The following is an 18,102-nucleotide window of genomic DNA, read 5'->3' as shown; positions in this document are numbered from 1 at the left end:
AGCGCCATTCACGAACAACTTACGCAAACGACGTTAAATTTCAAATTTCGACGCGGGAACGACGGCCATACTTAACATTGGCTAGACCACCTAGGGGGCAGCTTTATCTTTACGACGCATATCTCTTACGGAAACTGCGTAAATTTACTGCGACGGGCAAGCGTACGTTCGTGAATCGGCGTAACGACTCATTTGCATATTCTACGCCGACCGCAATGGAATCGCCACCTAGCGGCCGGCCTAGAATTGCAGCCTAAGATCCAACGGTGTAAGTCACTTACACCTGTCGGATCTTATGGAGATCTATGCGTAACCTGATTCTATGAATCAGGCGCATAGATACGACCGGCCGGACTCAGAGATACGACGGCGTATCAGGAGATACGCCGTCGTATCTTCTTTATGAATCCGGCCCAATATGCTTATCTGCATTTAGGTGTGATTATGCCGCGTACACACGATAATTTTTCGGCATGAAAAAAAACGATGTTTTTCGGCATGTAGAAAAAATTACGTTTTTCCAACTTCATCATTAAAACGACTTTGCCAACACAACCTTCGTTTTTAAAAAATGCTCTAGCAAAGTGCGGTGACGTACAACACATACAACGGCACTATAAAGGGGAAGTTCCATGCGGATGACGCCACCCATTGGGCTGCTTTAGCTGATTCCGTGTTAGTAAAAGACGATTCGCGCTTTTCTGTCTGTTACAGCGTGATGAATGTGCTTACTCCATTATGAACGGTAGTTTTACTAGAACGAGCGCTCCCGTCTCATAACTTGCTTCAGAGCATGCGTGGGTTTTTAACGTCATTTTAGCCCACACACAATCATTTTTTACAACCCGAAAAACGACATTGTTTAAAACGTCATTAAAAAATGCAGCATGCTCGAAACCAGCCGAGAGTCACGTGACCGGCCTGAAGATCGTGCTAAATCAGTATTTACAAGACTCGTTTTTATAAATGACTAATACAGTGTGCTATGCCTAACTATAATAGAGGGGCTAGCAGGGACCATATATAAAATGTTATTTATACTAATAGTGGCAGGGATGGGGAGGTGGGGCAGAGACGGAGACACAGAACACAGAGCAGACAGGCAGGGAGGAGGGGGTGAGGGGAAGAGAGGAGAGCTGAGAGCAGGCTACAGATGACGAAGGGACGTACACTAACCCTGATTTTCATTGTCAGTGCAGAGAGGGGGATACAAGAAGTGGCAGGATCAGGCAGGTTTTTTTTACAGTTTAGTGAGGGGCAGATTACATAGCACAAGCATTGTGCTGTTTAATCTGCTTTAAGGGACCAGGATCTAATTTTTTGGGGGTTAACAAAGACTTTAAAAGGGCTGTAAACCATTCTTTTTTTGTTTGTTTATTATAAAAATAACAAAAATGCCTATAATTGTTTTGCACAGAGCAGCCACGATCCTCTTCTTCTGGGGTGCCCCACCTGCTCTCCATGCCCATTCTCTTCATTGGGTGTCCCCACGGAAAGACACCTTAACTGGGGGCACCCATGTAGGCACACTCCCAAGTCTTGCTGCTGCATCCATCAGCCCCGCCCCCCATTCCTGTGTCACTGGATTTAATTGACAGCAGCAGGAGCCGATGGCTCCTGCTGCTATCAGTCTGACCAATGAGAAGAGAGACAGCGGCTGGATTAGGCTCAGGTAATGAATCAGGTTCAGGTAATAAAAGGGGGGGGGGTGTAGCACAGAAGGTGTTTCACCTTAATGCATAGAATGCATTAAGGTGAAAAACCTTGAGGCTTTAAAAAACACTTAAAACAGGATTGGGTTATGGCTTATATTCTCACTTCAACTACACAGTAAGCATCTATAAATAAAATGCTATGTGTGTTTTATGTTTGAGAGCCTGGAACATTAGTCTCTTCTTCCTAGATGCCCAATGCATTACTGGCTCATATTTATTCTTTACATAAAATATGATCTGTATAATCTCTGTAATTTACAACAATAATTTTATTGCTAGAATTAATAATTAATACAGCCCGTAAAGCTCCAGGGATGATGAAATTCTTACCTATAAATTTTTATGAGGTTGCGAATAACTTGAACTACAAGAACAGCTGTGCGGAACTTCTGGATGTACTGCAAGAGAGGATGAGAGATTATTACACCTCCAGGAGACCAGTTTCATATTAGGTTAATTTAATGTACGGTTTATTAAAGGCCACCTCTTCCTAAATATGATTCCAGCTCTTTTTGGTTGCCGCCCCATGCTGGCTTCTTAAAGTAAACCTGTGTCCACACTATACATACAAAACTATTTACATAAAGTAAAAGCACTTTAAAAGTATCCCCCACAGGTAGCTATAGGCATGGTGGAGGAATTCAGCTTCAAAATGTACAACAGAAGCACTTACGGTAAATCTTAACTATTTCCCTATTAATTTCTATTGCTGCAGAATTTTGGCAGCCTACCTGCCCTCTTTTGTAAATACAGCAGGAGTGTCTAAGCACCTGGTGCCCAACATGCACCCCAGGGGATGCATGAGGCCCTTGGAGCATCTGAAAACAGGGGTCTTTGCTTTCCTTATTTAGGTTCTTACTAGTGAAGGAAACAATTTTTTACATTGACTTCTAGTAGTCTAGTGGTTAGGTTTATTTCTTTAACACTGTCCTACCTTATCTGTGCTGTCCATCCCTTTTCTTGCTAAGAGAAATGTCAAATGTAGCACATTGTACCCCTACCATTTCACAAAGGAAGTGCCTTTTCGTTGGCCTGCAGCTTCCCAGTGTCTATCAGTACCATTCAATTGGTTTCTATGAAATCGCTTCATATCAAGTATTATCCATAAGAATGCCCTAGGGCCACGTACACACCACCGGATCTCCGCTGGAAACGATCTGCCGGATGCGAGGGAGGGGAGCGGACGGATTGATCCGGTGAGTATGTACAGACCACCGGATCAATCCGCTGGAGCCGATTCAAGCGGAAAGATTTCTTAGCATGCTAAGAAATTTATATCCGCTTGAAATCGATCGGCCCGAGGAATCTCCGCGGATAAATATCCGCTAGGCCGTACAGACGACCGGATTTGTCCGCTGGAACTGATCCGCGAATCAATCCCAGCGGATAGATCCGGTCCTGTGTACGGGGCCCAAGAGGTCCATAGATCTATCCAGCATTGGAGTTCGTTTGGATCCTTGATATTATTTTAAGCCTGATTGACCTGATAAGTATACACTTATTTGGGTCTGATCCCTCTGGTAAGCCTCTCAATATCACTATTTGGTGGCGGATCTTCTATCAATCACTCTTTACTACACAAGTCACAATTACCCGTTCAATTGGATTGTGTCACAGACTTTTATTCATCTGCATTGTTGTTCATATGAATTATTTTGGTGTTTTTATACCACTTTTTAAGACTTATTCATATGGTCTTTTTTTCATTTTTATTTAGCGCTACACTTAATTTTCTTGTTTACTGTTTTGCAAAATTGATCTATTTTGTGGTATTGGCTGCTATTTATTACCATTTTGAGCAGTGCGGTGATCATATGTACACATTGTATATATAATGTTTGGATTTCTATCTCAATCAAACACTGTGCCCATCTGCAGCCAGTGCTGCTCTGTCTCCCTCTTCACACAGACACAGAGGCAGCAGCAGGTGCCATTGACTCCTGCCAATGTCAAACAAATCTTGTAAGGAGGAAGCAGGGGGTGGGACCCAGCCACACTGCGTGTGCCTATAGACCAGACCTGGGCAAACTACGGCCCGCGGGCCGTATACGGCCCGGCAGACCTTTTAATCCGCATAGACACTCCCCCTTGCTCGCGATTGGACAGATCCGTCCAAGGGGGAGTGTCTATGCGCAGCGGGGAAAACAGCTGTTCAAACGAACGCTGTCTGTAATGTTCCCCGCTGCGGTGATAACAGTAGGCAGGGCAGCCACTTGTGCATGATTCTCGGCAGGAAACAAGGCGGCATCACGGGGAATGAAATTAGAGCTAGCTCCACTGACAGGGGCGATCGGGCGAGATATACAGTGCAGACAGCTCACGGCTCTCCTCTCCCTGTCACAGCGCCGCTGCAGAGTTCTCTGGTAAATAGAGCCGTGGCGCTGTGACAGGGAGAGGAGAGCCGTGAGCTGTCTGCACTGTATATCTCCCCCGATCGCCCCCCCCCTCTCTGTCAGCGGGACGGCCCCCCCTGAAATCTAACAGCGGATGGCCGGTGAGTGCCGTGGATGGGTGAGAGCTAGCAGGCCAGGCTGTGGGCAGCTGGGTGGGCTGGTGAGGGAGCGAGTGACATAGTGTGCGGGCGAGTGACAGCTAAAAGTGCGGGCGGCTCCGCTGACGGGTGTCAGGTGAGAGAGCTTGTGGGCTGGGCGGCTTGGCTTGGTGAGTGTCTATGCCTGAGCGAGTGCTGGCCAATCAGCGAGCTGTTAAGCGGGAGGGAGCAGAGAGATTACATCATCTCTCACTGCCCGCCCAGCAGCCCCCCCCCCTTCCTCTCTGTGTAGGCAGCGCGGGAATTTAGAGAGTTTAAATAATTTCTCTGCTGCCTGACATTGCTGACAACCCTGGTCCTGACTCTGGGACACAGCAAGGGACAATTGGAGCAGGCAAGTGACAATCCGGACCGCAACATGTGACAGGCGATGTGGCAAGTGACAATCCGGACCGCAACATGTGACAGGCGATGTGGCAAGTGACAATCCGGACCGCAACATGTGACAGGCGATGTGGCAAGTGACAATCCGGACCGCAACATGTGACAGGCGATGTGGCAAGTGACAATCCGGACCGCAACATGTGACAGGCGATGTGGCAAGTGACAATCCACAATGTGTGACAGCAGGCAACGTGGCAAGTGACAATCCACAATGTGTGACAGCAGGCAACGTGGCAAGTGACAATCCACAATGTGTGACAGCAGGCAACGTGGCAAGTGACAATCCACAATGTGTGACAGCAGGCAACGTGGCAAGTGACAATCCACAACATGTGACAGGCGACGTGGCAAGTGACAATCCACAACATGTGACAGGTGAAGTGGCAAGTGACAATCCACAACATGTGACAGGCGACGTGGCAAGTGACAATCCACAACATGTGACAGGTGACGTGGCTAGTGACAATCCACAACATGTGACAGGCAACGTGGCAAGTGATAAACATGTGACAGGCGATGTGGCAAGTGACAATCCACAACATGTGACAGGTGACGTGGCTAGTGACAATCCACAACATGTGACAGGCAACGTGGCAAGTGATAAACATGTGACAGGCGATGTGGCAAGTGACAATCCACAATGTGTGACAGCAGGCAACGTGGCAAGTGACAATCCACAACATGTGACAGGCGACGTGGCTAGTGACAATCCACAACATGTGACAGGCAACGTTGCAAGTGATAAACATGTGACAGGCGATGTGGCAAGTGACAATCCACAATGTGCGACAGGCGCTGTGGCAAGTGACAATCCACAACATGTGACAGCAGGCAACGTGGCAAGTGACAATCCACAACATGTGACAGCAGGCAACGTGGCAAGTGACAATCCACAACATGTGACAGCAGGCAACGTGGCAAGTGAAAATCCACAACATGTGACAGCAGGCAACGTGGCAAGTGACAATCCACAACATGTGACAGGCGACGTGGCAAGTGACAATCCACAACATGTGACAGCAGGCGACGTGGCAAGTGACAATCCACAACATGTGACAGCAGGCAACGTGGCAAGTGACAATCCACAACATGTGACAGGCAACGTGGCAAGTGATAAGCATGTGGCAGGCGATGGTGGCAAGTGACACACTCGGGTCTCCAACTGTTTCTGCATTATGGTGAGTTGAACCATTTAATTTTGTATAACTATGTAATAATAGAAATAGGTCCAGTGATGCAGGATGCTGTGTAATGTAAAGGGGTCCAGAGGTGCAGTTGTGGAGAAGGGGTACACAGTAGGACAAAGAGATATTGAAAGATGCAGGGGGCACAGTGGGGTGTTTTTAAATTTTAACGTGGGGGGGTAGCTTTTAACCCCCGCTAGCGGTCGATGAAAGGGTAAAATTCGACTGTGTATCGCCGCTGCTGAAGCGCCCCCCCCCCCCTGAAAAAATTTCAGCAGACGCCCATGAGTCTGTGCCACCATAAATTGTCGCCACTGTGCCCATTAAACGCAGCCACTATGCCAATCACACGCAGCCACTGTTCCCATCAAACGCAGCCACTGTGCCAATCACACGCAGCCACTGTGCAATCAATTGTTGCCACTGTTCCCAAACGCAGCCACTGTGCCAATCACATGCAGCCACTGTGCCAATCACACGCAGCCACTGTGCCAATAACACGCAGCCACTGTGCCCATCAAACGCAGCCACTGTGCCATCAATTGTTGCCACTGTGCCCATCACACGCAGCCACTGTGCCATCACACGCAGCCACTGTGCCATCACACGCAGCCACTGTGCCATCACACGCAGCCACTGTGCCATCACATGCAGCCACTGTTTAATCAATTGTTATTGATTAAACAGTGGCTGCCTGTCCCCAGCGTCTGTCCCCCTCCTGTGTCATGTCCCCAGCGTCTGTCCCCCTCCTGTGCCATGTCCCCAGCGTCTGTCCCCCTCCTGTGTCATGTCCCCAGCGTCTGTCCCCCTCCTGTGCCATGTCCCCAGCGTCTGTCCCCCTCCTGTGCCATGTCCCCAGCGTCTGTCCCCCTCCTGTGCCATGTCCCCAGCGTCTGTCCCCCTCCTGTGTCATGTCCCCAGCCTCTGTCCCCCTCCTGTGTCATGTCCCCAGCGTCTGTCCCCCTCCTGTGTCATTTCCCCAGCGTCTGTCCCTCTCCTGTGTCATGTCCCCAGCGTCTGTCCCTCTCCTGTGTCATGTCCCCAGCGTCTGTCCCTCTCCTGTGTCATGTCCTCAGACTCTGTCCCCCTCCTGTGTCATGTCCCCAGCCTCTGTCCCTCTCCTGTGTCATGTCCCCAGCGTCTGTCCCTCTCCTGTGTCATGTCCCCAGCGTCTGTCCCTCTCCTGTGTCATGTCCCCAGCGTCTGTCCCCCTCCTGTGTCATGTCCCCAGCGTCTGTCCCTCTCCTGTGTCATGTCCCCAGCGTCTGTCCCTCTCCTGTGTCATGTCCCCAGCGTCTGTTCCCCGCCTGTGTCATGTCCCCAGCGTCTGTCCCCCTCCTGTGTCATGTCCCCAGCGTCTGTCCCTCTCCTGTGTCATGTCCCCAGCGTCTGTCCCTCTCCTGTGTCATGTCCCCAGCGTCTGTCCCTCTCCTGTGTCATGTCCCCAGCGTCTGTCCCCCTTCTGTGTCATGTCCCCAGCGTCTGTTCCCCGCCTGTGTCATGTCCCCAGCGTCTGTTCCCCGCCTGTGTCATGTCCCCAGCCTCTGTCCCCCTCCTGTGCCATGTCCCCAGCCTCTGTCCCCCTCCTGTGTCATGTCCCCAGCCTCTGTCCCCCTCCTGTGCCATGTCCCCAGCCTCTGTCCCCCTCCTGTGCCATGTCCCCAGCCTCTGTCCCCCTCCTGTGCCATGTCTATAACAAGTACTCGTACCAGTTGTCCAACAATGATATTTACTGCTTTTTATAAAGAAATACAATGGATTTTATGCAGTATTGAGTTTAGCCTTTTGGCCCGGCCCTCCAAAATATTTTTAGTTTCTCATGTGGCCCCATCGAAAAAATAATTGCCCACCCCTGCTATAGACGCATACAACCCGGCTTTGGAGCGATGCCGCACATGTGCCACCATTGTAAGTGACTTGCTACTGACACTGTCCACTGCCCTACTATATGTAGTATATTGCGCTGAATATTAACTAAGATAATGTGAAAACCAAAATATAGTGTAAACCAAAATATAAGTGATTCAATATCCAATAGGTATTACACAGATCCACAAACAAAAAGCAATTAGTCCAATTGCATGGATACACCCGTGCTTCTTCCGTGAACAACACCCTGTGAAATGATTGAGAGATGTGGGATCTAATCACACTATGTAGACATCTGTTTCATATATGCAGCGCTTCCTCCACACTGATACAGCTCATAGAAAACAAGAGAAGAGATCTCATAGCGCAAATAGCATGAACAAATTGGGATAAATGATTTCTGACAAGGTCTCACTCACGAATCCGCCGAGTTTAAACAGCATTTAGGACAACCAAGCACCAATCCTTCAAATTAAGCCGCTCAGCGTATCTGATGCACTCTCCTCATTCGGATCTGCGATCCGTCCTGCTTGTAACTCCTCCCCCACGCGTTACGTCACTAGACACGTGACTTAGTCATGGGTAACTGCTTGCCAGGTCTCAGCTGATGTTATTTATAGTCAGCGAGATACTCAGGCACCAACGGGATGTGCAGTAAGGGAGTGTTTCATCTTACATCATCGCAGGCTAATAAGGATTGGTAACATATTCATATGTATGATTTATAATTTTAATACAGGTAAAATTTAAAATTTGTTAAAAACAATCATTCATATTCGACAACTGGGGATATGTATATATACATAGCAGCCTCCAGTGGTCACAAGTGGTACAACACTATAACCTCCAACACATCATTAATTTATATGGACAACTGTGAGTATGCATAACAGCCTCCAATGGTCATTGGTGGTACAACACTTGAAATTATGAAAAAAGAACTCCAGCAACTTATCAATACCCATATCTGCCGGACATGTTAAAAAATTAATACAATATAAAAATTTAAAATTTTACCATAAGATATGCATAGAATATGTATATAAAAACATAGTAAAATACCTATTTAAATTTACCTAATTAAAAACCAGAGAGGAAAATATCTCAACATTACACATATGGGTAAAAATGTGAAAATGTATAAATATATAAAATATAAAAATCAGTAATCAGAGATGAAACAATTGAGATCAAATTCAATATTTAACCCATTCGGTGATAATGATCTCATTTCATGTATCCATCTTGATTCAGTCTGACTTAATTGCCGTACCATATGACTCCCCCTCCAGTGTGGATTATATTTGGCAATAGCCCAAAATTTGAGGTCTTTGGGGTTATTTTGATGACACATAGAAAAATGGCGTGACACATTATGGTCAGGGAAGCCCTTTTCAATATTTTGAACATGCTCCCTCAAATGTTTCCACAAGGGCCTTTTGGTACGGCCAATGTACTGAAGGGAGCATGGACATTGTAAGGCATAGACTACACCCTCAGTTCTGCACGTTATTAAATCTTTGATTTGATATTCCTTTTGAGTAACGTTAGATACAAAACTGGAGCATTTTTGTCCATTAAAATTAGTCTTTCTGCAGGCAAAACATCTTTTGCAAGGGAAGAAGCCTTTTCCTTGGAAGAAAGTTAGTCTGTTAGATTTAGTAGGGGGATCCGGTACATTCTTAGCCACTAAATCCCTTAAAGTGGGTGCCCGTCTATAGATTATTTTTGGCATACTTGGCAATATACATTGTAATTGTTTATCCGCCTGTAATATAGCCCAGTGCCTTTTGAAGATAGTCTCCAATTGTTTGTGTTGGACGTTGTAATTCAAAATAATTGGTACTTGATCATCCAAAACTGTTCTTTTAATCCTATCTTCTATTAGTGTTTCTCTGGGTATTTCCAACACTTTTTGGATCTGTGTCTGTATAAAGCCAGTGTCATATCCTTTGTTCACAAACTTTTCACCAATCATATTAGCCTGGTCTATGAATATTTGTGGGTCAGTACAGTTTCTACGGATCCTGACCAGTTGCCCCTTCGGGATATTTATTAACCAGGGATCATGATGGCAGCTATCCACCGGTATGTAGCTATTTCGCTCAACCGGTTTGAAATAAGTTTTAGTGGTAATTCGTTGAGCTTCAAGTGTGATTTCTAGGTCCAGAAATGGTATAGTTTTCTCATTAATCATGTGGGTGAGTACAATGTTTTTCTGTTTCATATTGAGTTTTTCAAAAAATTGGATCAACGAACCCTCATCACCACTCCATATGAGAATGCAATCATCAATGAACCTTTTATAGAGAACTAATTGCTCAGGTGGGTCTTCATAGATAGCAGTTTCCTCCCACTGCCCTACTGACACTGTTCACTGCTCTACTGACTGACACTTTCCACTTTTAAGGTAGGCTAAATTTATAATTTTACAGTGACATTTGTTTTATTATATTCGTCTACATTTTAAGTTAGGCCTTGTTAGTTACTTTCTTAAAAAAAGGGGGGGGGGGGCGCACCCCAGTGATCTTTAGTCTCTTTCATATAACAAAAAGAGAGTGACTCCCCCTGGATGGGATTTTAAAGGCCAAACAAAGTGTCAAGGTAAAAAATAGATTTTTAATGGGAATAAGTACAAATACTGGCACTTGATATTAATGCACACAGCAAGCACCCACGGTGCATGTAAAAACAACAAATATACAAATACAAAAACAATAACAATAAAACAGTACATGTGCCACGGACAAATGGCAAATAGACAAAAAAAAACGTAATCTCTTTCATGTTGTTCAGGTAGATCCCCACCTCTCAATTGATCTCCACTGTCAATTGATTGTTATCATGTGTATTATAAGGTGCATGGGCATGCTTTGGACATGGACACATCACATTTACTGTATGTTTATTTTTGAAGAAAGAGAAACCGCCACTCCAGGTGAGTGCAATGAGCAATCAATGTCCTCCTTTAGAGACTGTGGGTGCTGGCAATGCACAAGGCAGAAATCAATGGAAAAAATTCATGGACAGCCGCACACCAAAATAAACCTTAACCAGTTAGCAACCGCCCTATAGACGAAATACGTCTACAAAGCTGCTGCTGCTGCTGCGGGCTGGATCTGTGACACATGTAGTCACAGATCCAGCCATCCATCCATCCCTCCCTGTGCAATACTCTGCAATGCCCCCATACTCTGCAATGCCCCCATACTCTACAATGCCCCCATACTCTGCAATGCCCCCATACTCTGCAATGCCCCCATACTCTGCAATGCCCCAAAATACTCCGCAATGCCCCGCAATACTCTGCAATGCCCCGCAATACTCCGCAATGCCCCGCAATACTCCGCAATACTCCGCAATGCCCCACAATACCCCGCAATACCCCACAATACTCCGCAATACTCCGCAATACCCCGAAATACCCCGCAATACCCCGCAATACCCCGCAATACCCTGAAATACCCCGCAATACCCCACAATACCCCGCAATACCCCGCAATACCCCACAATACCCCGCAATACTCCACAATACCCCGCAATACTCCACAATACCCCGCAATACCCCACAATACCCCGCAATACTCCACAATACCCCGCAATACTCCGCAATACCCTGCAATACCACACAATACTCTACAATACCCCACAATACTCTACAATACCCCACAATACTCTACAATACCCCACAATACTCCGCAATACTCCACAATACCCTGCAACGTCGTCTATGGGGATTTTTAAGTAGTAAAGTTTGGCGCCATTCCACAAGCGTGTGCAATTTTGAAGGGTGACATGTTGGGTATCTATTTACTCGGCGTAACTTCATCTTTCACATTTAAGCAAAAGAATGAAGAAAAAATACTAAATGTGCCAAATTTTATAACAGAAACAAAGAAAAATTATTATTTTTTACAGAATTTTCAGTCTTTTTTCTCTTATAGCGCAAAAAATAAAAAACCCAACGGTGATTAAATACCACCAAAAGAAAGCTCTATTTGTGTGAAAAAAAGGACGAAAATTTCATTTGGGTACAGTGTTGTTTGACTGAGTAATTGTCATTCAAATTGTGAGCGCACCGAAAGCTGAAAATTGGTCTGGTTATTAAGGGGGTTTACGTGCCCAGTGGTCAAGTGGTTAAAAGGTAGCCTTTATTGGTGCAAAAAGGATAAAAGCACTACAAAACACAGCACAGCAAGCAGTGGGATATAAAAAGCTGACGCGTTTCGCACAGATGTCTAGTACTTAGTCATGAAGCACTAAGTACTAGACCTCTGTGCGAAACGCGCCAGATTTTTATATCCCACTGCTTGCTGTGCTGTGTTTTGTAGTGCTTTGATCCTTTTTGCACCAATAAAGGCTACCTTTCAGGTTTATTTTGGTGTGCGGCTGTCCATGAATTTTTTCCATTGATTTCTATGTTTCTTTTTGAAAGACAGAATTTCACTAAAGACGTTCTGTTTTACCCCGACGCACGTTGGGACGCGTTTGCGCGCGCATGCACGCATCAATGTGCCCGGTGCGCGCGGCTGCGCACGTGGCGCGCGCGGCAGCACGCGCATATGGTGACGCTGTTTTGGCGCCAAGAAACGCTATTTAAACTGCCTGATGCCTCTCCATCTTGCTGACCAGTCTACAGCGTTTACCTAAGAATCTGCACCTGTTACCTGTTGATCTCCTGTGTACCTGACCCGGCTTCCTGTGACCTTCCTTGCCGGCAACCTGCCTATGACCCCGGCTTTACCTGACTACGGCTCCTGCTTAACCCCTGGCTCTGTCTCTGCCCGCCTATGTTACCGACCTGGCTTGGACTATCGACTACTCTCTGGACTTACCCTGATTCCTCAACCACTTACCGGTGTTCCGTCCAGCTTGCTCACCTGCCTGATTCCTGTACCTGCTAGTGCCATACCACCGCCTCTGCCTGCTGCTTGGTGCTTCTCCTGGGCCAGCATACACCTGCCTGCTATCGCTTCCGGACCGCTACCCAGCTTTACCATCAGACACTTGTGCCCCTCCGGACTCTTGACCCTCTGTCCATTCTACCAGGAGGTCCTGAGTCGGAGGCTTACGAGAGGTCGCTCCCTGCACGTTGAGCTCCATAACCAGGTACGTGACACAGAATTAGCGATTAAAATATCTAGATGATCTCTATAAAATATTAAATCTTTACTTTGAGTTCAGGTGTCGTCAACTTAAAAAATAAAGTAAAAGCACAGAAAAAAAAAAATATTAAGGCCCAGATTCACAGAGAGCAAGGCGCACATTACGCCGCCGTAGAGTAACCAATGTACGCTACGCCAACGCAGCGCAGAGAGGCAAGCATTGAATTCAGCAAGCCAGTGCTCCCAACGCTGCGCCAGCACAGCGTGGGATTCGAAGGCGTACGCCGGCGTATGTGGAAGTGGGCGTGACCCATGCAAATGAGGCGTGACCCCATGCAAATGATGGGCCGAGCGCCAGACAGGTACGTATCACGAACTGCGCATGCGCACACACCCCCGCGCCTGCCCCCGCGCCTGCTCACAACCACGCCGGCACAACTGCCTAAGCTACGCCGGATCACTGCGTACGGCGTGAACGTAACCTACGCCCAGCCAGACACACCTCCAACGTAAAATACGCCAGCTTGTGTTCCCTGGTGCAGACCTTTGCATGTCTGCTGCTGGGTTGCACCTCCTTTATGGGGAATAACTTTACGCCGGACGTACAACTTACGCGCACCTCGCGTAGCCTGCGTCGGGCGCACGCAGATTCGTGAATCGTCGTATTTCCCTCATTTGCATGTTTGAATGGCAAATCAATGGGAGCGGCACCCAGCCTAAATGTGCGCCCACCCTACGCCGGCGTAAGCAAGCTACGCGGGGTGTAGCCTGTAGCCTGGTTTTAGGCGCATATCTGTTTGTGGGTCTGGCGCACAGATACGCCGGCGCACATTTGCACTTACGTCGGCGTAACTTGTTATACATCGGCGTAAGTGCTTTGTGAATCTGGGCCTAAATGATTAACTTAACTTCCATAAATGATTTTTTTTTTATTCACTTCCAATATGCCTTCAATTTGATAAACTCCCTTTTGGGAGTGTGTAATTAGTCCTCACCTCCCTTCATAGACTTTTATGTAGCCGGCACACAGGCCTGGATTTCCCACAAGGCCACCAAGGCCAGGCCTCGGGCGGCAGGGTGCCAAGGGGCGGCAGCAGCATGGAGTCCCCCGACGCCTGGAACATACAGTTAATGGCGGTAAGTTGCTTTCTAGCAGGACTAAATGTAGTGTGGGGGAAATACTAAGAAATAATAATTAAATTAATAAAATAAAAAAGTAATTAAAAAGTAAAGAATAAGAAAAATAATATTAAAAATAATAAGAAAATTATACAATAATAAGAAAGAGTAAATGACAAGCTACAAATAAAAAAAATAAAAAAGTGATTAAAAAGTAAAAAAAAAAGAAACAAAAAATATTTGAACTAACCGTGCCGCCCCTGCCATCCGGTTGCCATTCTCTGTTGATTTGGGGGGTGGGGGTAGTTTGGTTGGCGGGGAGGGGGTGCATTGCAGGACCTGGCCTTGGGGCGGCAGGGAGAGAGAATCCGGCCCTGCCGGCACATACTGTATAATCTAATAGAAATATTGTAGTTAAAATTAATAGTCTTCCAACTGGGTCTATTTAGATGGGTTCCAAACAATTGACCAGGAAAGAGATTTTAAAAAGGAAAAATCCAGCCCTTCTCAAATTTTGGGCAATTTCCACCCAGCAGCATTCAGTCCTCGCCTGGCATTCCATTTTCTGATAAAACATCACTTTTTATTGTAGATCAGCATAATTTTGACTTGTGCTAAAATCACACAGAAACTTTCACCTGAAGTCTCAATGACAAAAACAAGACTGAAACCGTATTGGATTTTAGACTAGCTGTCTGCCAAGTGGCACTTTTATAAATCTCTGAAACGACATATAAAAATTTCTTTCCACATTACAATATTTACTGAATAACCCATTTTCTCTTTCTTATTTGACTTGGCTTCTGTACTCTGTTCTTTCAGTTTCAACAGATGTAATAAAGTTTATTTTTCTCAAGGACTCTGCCTTTCTGTCAGGCGGTATCATCTCACACCGTTTCTCTCTGAGGATCCGTCACAAATTACTGAGCCCAATATTTCATCTTTCAAAGACCTCGTCTTCATTGTCCTTTGTCTGCCGTTCCTCACTCCAATAAATATTTCTTTTCATTCTGCTAGTCAAGTAGGAAAATACAGGTATTATATCATTTATATCACCTTATCTCATAAGGAGTTCAAATGTGGAACAGGGCAGTGAGGCAGCCAATCTGTTTGTTGGGTCACTACGTGCTTGTTTAAAATACTAGACATGTGGAAAAGGCTTTTATAAGGATAGAAATATTATCCTTCACGCATGGAAGTGCCAGATCTGGGGGAGGATTGCTGCACTGCATCACATATTAGGAGAAAGACAACTTTGTCTTTTGTAGTCATTGAAAAGCACAGGCCAAGGTCAGATTGTAGCACCCCATCAGCCTAAGATCAGATTGTAGCACCCCATCAGCCTAACATCAGATTGTAGCACCCCTATAGCGGTGGTTGATAAACAAGGTCCTGTGCCAGGGGTTTTACTGTAAAACTTGAACAAATTAGGTCTGGTTACCTCTTTCTGGCAGCTGGGGATTTCATTGCCATTATGCAACATCTGGTGCCTCCAAGATTGTAGGTGGCCACAAGACCCAAGAAAGCAACCAACCTCGCAGTCCATGGGTGGTTTACCTGGTTCTCCCATCTATATACAGGGACTTAATTTGGGCAAAGCTTTTACAGGACAGTCTTTCTCTTATGCCGCGTACACACCATCACTTTATGTGATGAAAAAAAATGACGTTTTTAAAAACGTCACTTTAATTGACTGTGTTTGGGGGAAAACGTTGTTTTATGTCTTGTAAAAAACGACCAAAAAAAATTGAAGCATGCTTCAATTTTATGTGTCGTTTTTCAAAAGTGCACTTTTTACTTCACAGAAATTGACCGTGTGTAGCAAAAAACGTCGTTTTCTAAGACGTTTTTTCATCCACGCATGCCCAGAAGCAAGCTTCAATGGTAAAACGTGGTGGAACGTAACCTCACTTTGCAAGATCATTGTGAGAAAACGATGGTGTGTAGGCAACTTCGTCTTTGAAAATTAAAGTTTCAAAAACGTCGTTTTTTACTTCACAGAAAGTGTCGTTTTTTTTCATCACATAAAGTGATGGTGTGTACGCGGCATTAGGCCTTGTTCACACGACCGAACATGTCTGCTGAAACTGGTCCGCGGACCAGTTTCAGCAGACATGTTCGGTCGTGTGTACGGCCGAGCGGACAGGTTTCCAGCGGACATTTGTCCAGCCGACCGTTTTGCAGTGGACAACTGTTTCTTAGCATGCTAAGAAACATGTTCGCTGGAATCCTGTCCGTCGAACATGTTCGGTCGTCTGTACAGACTCACCGTACATGTCCGAGCAGCCGCCATCCTTCGCATGCGTCGAATCACTTTGACGCATGCGTGGAAGCATTGAACTTCCAGGGCCGCGCACGTCGCCGCATCATCGTCGCGGCGACGGCGCGGCCACGTCCTTGCGTATCGTGTACGCAGGGATTTCTGTCTGATGGTGTGTACAACCATCAGACAGAAATCTCCAGGCGGACATGTCCGCTCAAAACCGTTTTGAGCGGACAGTCCGTCTGTCTGTACGAGCCCTTATACTCCAGAACAACAGTGAAATCCTCAATGCAGTGTCTAACTGTCACAGTGCTACAGGTATGAGCCCACAGGCGAGGAGGTGACACAAGATTCCTCAGGGCATGGAATCTAAGGGCCAGCCGGTATTCCGCCAGGGACCCCCTCACGGGAGTTTGGACTTAGCTATGTGCTGACCCCAGAGGGTATCAATTCTTCACGGTGATGGCATTAAGACCACTGTAGTTGATGCATGGACAGCAAACCATCTTTTTTTCCTATAAAGAAATGCACGGCTCCAGCAGGTGAGTTGGATTTCCTGATTAACCACTTTTGCAGGTTTTCCTGAATGTATTCAGACATAGCTTGTGTTTCTGGGATAGATAGAGGGTAGACTCGGCCTTGGATGGGAGAGGTTTCCGGTAACAGATCAATAGAGCAGTCATAGTCTCTGAAGAGGAAGGTGATCTGCTGACTTTTTGCAAAAAACATCATGGAAAGACTGATATTGGGAAGACAACATGTTGTGGAGGTTTCAGCCATAGGGAAGGAAAGAGGTGATAGTACCTTGGACACACATCGTTGCTGACACTGAGGCCCCCAAGCTAATACTTGTCCAGAGTTCCAATCTGGATTCGGGGAGTGTCTCTGCAACCATGGAAGGCCCAGAATTATGGAACTGGAGGATTTAGGCAGAATTAGGAAATAAGTTTCCTCACCATACAAAACCCCAATGTGTAACGCAGTAGGAGGGGTTTGAAACCAGATGGGGCCAATTGGCAATAGGGAGCTATCTACTGCAGTCATGGAGAGGGGTAGAGTCAGGGCAACAAAGAAAATGCCCAACTCGAAGGCCAGAGATTGTTCAATGAAATTCCTGGATGCTCCAGAGTCCACGTATGCAGAAAGTTGATAAGCATTTTGAGCCCAATTAGACACGGGTAGGATGAAATGAGGGAAGCCGACAGGATTAAAGGATGTCTCAAAGATTAAGCCATGCACGTGTAAGTACACACGGCCGGTACAGTGTAACTGCGAATGGCTCATTAAATCAGTTATGGTTCCTCTCAGAGTGACCTAGGCCCTGGATTTTCCCGAACGAGCTGGACAGGAGTTAAAAAAATTTCCTTTACCGCCGCAGTACAGGCACAAGCCCAAACCGATGCGACGGGTGCATTGAGGCAAGTTCACCCAAGCTGAATAGGTTCTTTCAAGGTTTTAGAGGTTGAAGACAGAGAGGGTTCCATGCGTTTTTGGAAAACCTGTGCTGGACGGCCAGTAGGAGGATGATGGGATCTGGATCTCTCCAGGGCCCGCTCCTGGAAGCAAATGTCTACGGGGGTCGGTAAGCTCCCGATGTAAACTTGGAAGCTTTGCGATCATGTGTCCGATGTGACAACCAATCAGAGCGGTTAAATGACCCGAATGCCCCCCTGCACCTCCTGACTTTTAGTTAAAGAGTCAGGAGGCGGGAGGCGTGAAAGGGTTAAAGAGATGCTGTTAATTTGCCTATTCAGTGAAAGTGGTTGTGTAAACTTTATCACTGAATGAGCATAGTTGTGGTCCTTCCATTTTAGAACTTGAAACCCCCTAATTGTGCCCCTAGATTTGCAACAGTGCTGTCCCTGACAGCTGTAACATGTCTATACATAAATAGAATTTTAGGAAATTCCTG

At 46.3% G+C, this 18,102-nt stretch overlaps 1 protein-coding gene across 1 annotated transcript in view; it reads right to left on the bottom strand.

The window, feature by feature from the left end:
- LOC120928974 (cyclic nucleotide-binding domain-containing protein 2-like) overlaps positions 1 to 18,102 on the bottom strand; it is a 387,861-nt gene that overhangs the window by 258,965 nt on the left and 110,794 nt on the right. Inside the window, exon 3 of the mRNA XM_040340130.1 lies at positions 2,046 to 2,113. Coding sequence (XP_040196064.1) covers positions 2,046 to 2,113 — 68 coding nt within the window. The remainder of the gene's footprint in view (positions 1 to 2,045; positions 2,114 to 18,102) is intronic.

Source organism: Rana temporaria, chromosome 2 (assembly GCF_905171775.1).
Source record: "Rana temporaria chromosome 2, aRanTem1.1, whole genome shotgun sequence".
NCBI classification, from domain to species: domain Eukaryota; kingdom Metazoa; phylum Chordata; class Amphibia; order Anura; family Ranidae; genus Rana; species Rana temporaria.
This window is presented reverse-complemented; position numbering and strand designations above follow the sequence as displayed.